The following is a 6,000-nucleotide window of genomic DNA, read 5'->3' on the forward strand; positions in this document are numbered from 1 at the left end:
TGTCTACACATGTTGCATATATTTATGACAAAATTGTGCTTAGTAATCATCAAAAGCATCAAGAAAAATAATTTGTTATCTATTATGTTTTTGATAGCATATATTTCTTCGCGCAAATTTTTGGATTATCGGGTATTCATTTTGGATTGTTTGGTATTTAAGTCTAAAACCTATTTTATTGTCTACTTTATGAAAATATGAATCTAAGTTTTATTCTTTTTATAAAATAAAAATTCAAAAAGCTAATTAACCCAATACCTACCACTACTGGCTGGCTATGGGTTAACAAAATGCTTAAAAACCTGTATACCCATTAATTTTTTTTTTCTTTTTTTCAATTGATTTTCAGAGTTGGTGTTTTTGAGTCAGAAAAATATCGTGTTGTTTGTTACGCAATCATATAAAATGGGGAAATTATTCAAAACCGGAAATCCCTTTTACACTATTTATCATTTAAAAGACGCAAATTAGAAAATTTCTTCATTCGAAGAATTATAGTTTGATGATAAATGCACATGCATTTGTTAGTTGACGTTTGTTGAGTACGGAAAACATGTTATGGCCTTAAAATTGCAAATTACTTCTACTAATCGTTGAGTTATGCTTTACGCTCATGTACATGTGTCTTTTTCGAATATTCACTTTTTTGCCGTTACTTCGGATAGCGAAATGTTTTAAGTTCTATGAAAATGATAAAATGTTAGCCGTTTGACTTCTGTAATGATAAAAGATATTACTCCAGCATGCATACGACTAGCATAATCATTTCATAAAAGATTTTGCTTGATTTCTTCATTTGAAGAAACATGCGCTATATGGCTGCCTGTAGTAAACAATTTCATTAATTTTATCCGAAGTTGCTTTTCTCAACTTGATTTTTATTCCCTTTCGTAAATCTCTTCTTCTGTTTATTTTCTGTTTATTTTTTTTTGCTTTTTGGTGATATTCTGTACTATTTCTCCTTTTTTACTCGATGTTTCTGAAGATATGCTTTATTTTAATCCCTCACTACAAAGGAATTCAACCATCTCTAATTTATCTTTCATCATTAGATTTATTTAAAATAAAACTAATGATGAAAGATAAAGTAGAGATGGTTGAATTCTTTGGTCATTTTTTTTTTCAAATGAAAGAAAAAAAAAAACAAAAAAAAAAAAAAGCAAAAAAAAAAAATTTTTTTAACAAGTTGAATTGAACTTAATTTTTGCAAACATTGTTTTTTGGTTTGATTTATAGAAAAATTACCTTTTTGTAATTGTTATGACCCATTCCCTTGTAAAAAAACACCATTTGTTGGATATTTTTATTTAAGCATAAGTTTAATAAAATCATGATATTTCGACAATTTCAATAAAATGACGTAATTTTAATAAAATCATGAGGTATTTGTTTACTTTTGGGACAATTTATCGGAAAACAGGAGCAAATGTTATATATTGTGAAACAAATGAAGCTTATGCAAGTTATTTATAAGTTCGTAAACGTTGTTCAAATACTGAGAAATTTTAAGGCTGTGTCTATTTACAGTTTTATAATAAATATGTTGAACTAATTTTAAAAATATTTTAAGGATTTTTTTTTGAAAAACTTGTTTTCTGCAATTTTATTTCAAATTTTATCATTAATAATAATTTTTTGAGCGATGTTAATGCAGAATATCACTAAAGACAATTAGAATTTACATAACTTTTAGATATATAAATTGTCCTTGTTGTTGTCACGGTTGAACTTTTCCTTTTGTTTAACAATGCAAACTTTCTATTGCAGTACAGACGAACTTGCGGAGATAGCAATATATAGATAAATGCATCTGTCAATAGTGAAATGTATTGGCACAGCAGCACAAACCAAGCTGAGTTAGTAGACAAGTCATGATTTTTGTTTAAAACCTGGAAAATGTCAGGAACTGTCACGGTCACCATAAAGGTCATAAGAATTGTAACCGAAAGCATCAATCCTTTGGTTATACTCTTATTAGTCTGATTTGAATAAAATGTTTTTATCTGTTTTTTTGACAAAATTAAGGCGTAGGCGTACACATAGGTAGAGAAAAAAACGATGATCAAATCAAATAAAATGTGAATGTAGTTACAAATGTGTGAGAGCTGCCTCCTCAAAAATATTCTCATTAAACTTCCAATCAAAACGGCAAGAATCCACATGACTAACGTTGTAGTTACTGTTTTCTTTTGGGACCAAAGAAGTGCGTACTTTAGCATAAATTTTAGATGCAAGTACCTGTCTAATACAAGCCATATGGTTGCTATGTAGGTCCCAACAAAAAAAACTGCGCTGATGCTGTCTTGAATGATAAATCGCATTCCGACGTGAATTCCTTCTTCATTAACATACGAAGCAGCATCATTTCTTTCATAAATACTATAAATGTAGTCGTCATAAGTCTCGTTTTCAATAAAGCGGCCTCGAAAGTCTCCAAATTGAAAAACAGCTCGGCCACCTTTTACTAATACAATTGTATTAGTAGCTGTCCAAAAAATACTCAAACAAATGTTAGATATACAGATGTTGATAATTATCCACCGCTGTGTTTTATCCATTTTGGCTTTTTTCGATTTTTCCAATAAAAACAAGCTTGCTCCATTTACTAAAATACCAATGAAGCCAAATGCGTATGCTAGTTTAAACAAAATACCAAACATTGGGTCAGTCGACTGTATTTAAAGAATTTTCATATAAATGACATTATCGGAGAGTTTGTCTTGATTAATCACACTTAAATAAATTGTTAAAGCTGAAACAAGGATGCTCCTCTAAAATATAATAATTTTTGAGCAAATTAGTATCAATGGTTTTTACTGTTGCAAATTCCTTGCTAATTGATCTCATACAAAGTTGTTGCAGTCGGCTTTAAAATTATTTAGAAACTATGGTATCATAAAAAATAATAAAAGAAAGAAAACATAAAAAGGAGAAAAGTACAAAGGAGGAGTAAGCCGATTTGAGTCTCGTGTCTACTTAGAATAGAAGAAATAATTTGAGCAGAGATTTGTAATAGTAGGTTGAAATAAACACTTCAAACATACTGCCCCCTTATATAAGCAATGCCTGAATTAGTTAAAGGTTCAACGATTACTTACTAATGCTATAACCACCGATCGATGAGAAAATGAATATAGAGTTTTTGATTGGTTATTATCTTTAAAATTAAATAATAAGCTTTTCTCAGAAAAATAAAAAACCAGATTTATTTTACTGATAAGAGCCGCAACAAAGAAATTCTTTTCCTGCTCTTTGATTTAAAACACTCAAGCCGGCGTTAGTGAAAATCAGGTTATTCTTACAATTAAAGAAGATCATGAAATAATGCAATTCTCTAGCACATCACATCAGTAAATGCAGACAAATAGCAGGAAGTGTCTAAAGGCTTTTGTAGGTTGCATTTGAAACCATGTTTCTAAGGATTTTAAATAAAGAGTAATTAAAAAAGTTATTTACAAAATTAAGCTAAAATATTAAAAAATCGCATGAAATAGAAAAAAAATAATAAAATTTTGACACTACTAAAAGTTATGATAGAAAATTCAAAGTTTGAACGACTTTTTAAGTTAAGTTTGAAAATAACCATTAATAATAGTTCCTGAGACAAAGAAAAGTTCCTTAATTTTACTTTATTGGGAATCTTATTGAATTCTGTAAACATTTAGGGTTTAATAGAAGTCTCATAGAACTTCGTTAAGATTCATGTACAACTCGCTTACAATTTTGAAACAATTTCGAACTTTTTATTCTGGGTTAAACTAAAAAAGGGTAATTTCCTGAACTATATTTTCTCGAAATTGAGCTTAAATTTGTTTTGTTCCTTGGTTTACCAATAAAACGCGGGAACATGGTGTGATTTAAAAATAAAAATACCGTAATATCAGTTAAAACGAATTTTGTAATGCACCACGACGACAGAATTTTAATCTAGTTACAAAAGATTTTATTTCTTTTAACTTTTTGAACTTCAACCGAAAAAATCATGTAAAGTTTTTCTTAAAAAGAGACTATGAGAGAGTGAGGGAGAGAAAAAGAAAGAGAGATAGAGAGAGAGACAGAGGGATTGATAGAGAAACAGAGGTACATTTTATATAAAAAAAGTGGAGGAGTGAATAAAAGTTTTTTTTAAATTAGGTCTATGTTGCACCATTGGAAATCTTTTAGAATGATGGAAATTTTGCAAAAATTTTGAGCGCAGTAGTTTCCCGAGAAAAAAAATCTTTTCCGAAAATTTTTCTTATTTAAACTTGCATAAAAACCTCAAGAACCGAAATTAAAATATGAAACTTACAGTAAAAAATAGCTTTACTGATAAATTTGGAGCTGAATATTACGAGTTTATTAAATGCGAACCAACGCTGCAAACAAGTTTTCGAGTGTTTCGCATGTTCTTTTCTATATAAACACTAAACATACAAACACGTTAATTAACAATAAAAAATAGTGGATCTATTTTAAATAACACAAAGATAAAACAGCAATAAACAATAAAACCAATTCTTCGTTTTTTACATTCTCCTCCATGTTGAGTCTTATTAATTTTAAATTAAACCTTCTTAATGTTTCTTTATCACGAACCACCTGTCAAATGGCATGCATTTTGTCAATAGTTTTCACACGTTCTTTAATATTTCAAGTTTTTGTTTTACAAACAGGATTACGAATAGGATTAATTTTTCTGATCGAAATCATTTCATTTTTTTACTTCCCATTTAAATACCATTTAAACTATCATCTTCGCCAATATATTTGATGAACTAGAATAATGCAACGTATGAACACTGCATTATTAACTACCAGTTTTTCGTTTCATGAATATGAGTTTTTCTATAAGTTTTCTATAAGATGCTGTCATAACTCATTTAAAAAATCCTACTGTAAAAATCATATTTTAAATTATTCTCCAAATTAATGATTTTATTTACAGTTATCGCTTCGTAATGTCTTCAAATATCCTGTAACATTAGTTCCATCAGCTATGTATATTGCATCCACACTTGGATGCTTAAGTAGCAACCAGACAATACGATAGTTGACATACCATATTTGACATTGATATATGTCAAAATAAGCACAAAATAAAATGATATTCACATATACCAATGTCTATACTGATTAAAGTAAAATGCCAAAACCTCTATGTCAAGTATATGTCAAGTATATGTCATTTAAAGATTAATCGGCAAAAAGGTTTAATTATGAATTCTATTACAACAATCACATCAAAAGGTTGCTGCTGTTAATGTAAAAAGACAAAAATATAAACTTCAGATTATTTTTTATCAACATTAAACTCAAAAACCAAAAATAAAAATTTCAAAGTATGTATTGATTGCATTTTCCTATTTTCCTTAAATTTTGCAAATCATTTTTCTTGCCAAAGCTGGCCGTGAGGTTTTTGATTCAGAAGTCTCCTTCATCATCTTTACACTTTATCTTCGCACTTTGAACAATCAATTATGACTATTTGTAATATGCTAAATTTATATTAATTTTATTTGTTTTATATGCCAATTCAAATGACGCATTAATGTCAAAAGTTAATTTTTTAATTGCTAAAATAATTGGCAGCTAGACGCTATTACGATTAGTATTAATTAATTTTATATGCCGCTTATGAATGAAAAGAATAGTGTTTTAGTATTTTTTTAATATATTTCATTTATTTAAGTATGCGTTCAAAATCTCAAAACGTTTTGATATTATTAATTTAATATTGGCATGCTAAAAAGCATTCCGCAACTACATATCAATTGAAAAGACATTTAAAATAAAATTAGTATTAGCATTGACATATCATATGATGGGCATATGCTGATTAAAAACTTGTTTGTAATATATCAAATTCTTTTAACTTTACATCAAAAAGCAAAAACGGACACAGGATTGTCTTGTTGCTAGGTGTAAGGGCATTCTTCATTATCGTCTTCACTCGTGTAATCTCCGCTAATGATGCTTTTATCGTTAATCTTTTTTTGATAATGTAAAATCGTGATCTTA

General features: G+C 28.4%; 1 protein-coding gene across 2 annotated transcripts; it reads right to left on the minus strand.

The window, feature by feature from the left end:
- Positions 1 to 1,313: 1,313 nt before the first annotated feature.
- Positions 1,314 to 5,425, minus strand: LOC149885563 (uncharacterized). 2 transcript variants are annotated; one of them, XM_090094179.1, is made up of 3 exons: positions 4,292 to 5,413; positions 3,303 to 3,415; positions 1,314 to 2,605 (listed from the first exon to the last, which is right to left on the minus strand). In XM_090094179.1, the coding sequence occupies exons 2-3, from the start codon at positions 3,316 to 3,318 to the stop codon at positions 1,662 to 1,664; spliced, it is 960 nt and encodes a 319-aa protein (XP_089950305.1). In that variant the 5' UTR covers positions 3,319 to 3,415; positions 4,292 to 5,413; the 3' UTR covers positions 1,314 to 1,661. The 2 variants fall into 2 exon arrangements, 1 of the variants encoding a protein (XP_089950305.1); XR_016454565.1 differs by lacking the exon at positions 3,303 to 3,415 and having other exon boundaries at positions 1,673 to 2,771; positions 4,292 to 5,425.
- Between the last annotated feature and the right edge of the window lie 575 nt (positions 5,426 to 6,000).

This window comes from Hydra viridissima, unplaced genomic scaffold (assembly GCF_058129835.1).
Source record: "Hydra viridissima isolate aposymbiotic clone 2 unplaced genomic scaffold, HvirCarnegie_v1 scaffold_7, whole genome shotgun sequence".
Classification (NCBI taxonomy): domain Eukaryota; kingdom Metazoa; phylum Cnidaria; class Hydrozoa; order Anthoathecata; family Hydridae; genus Hydra; species Hydra viridissima.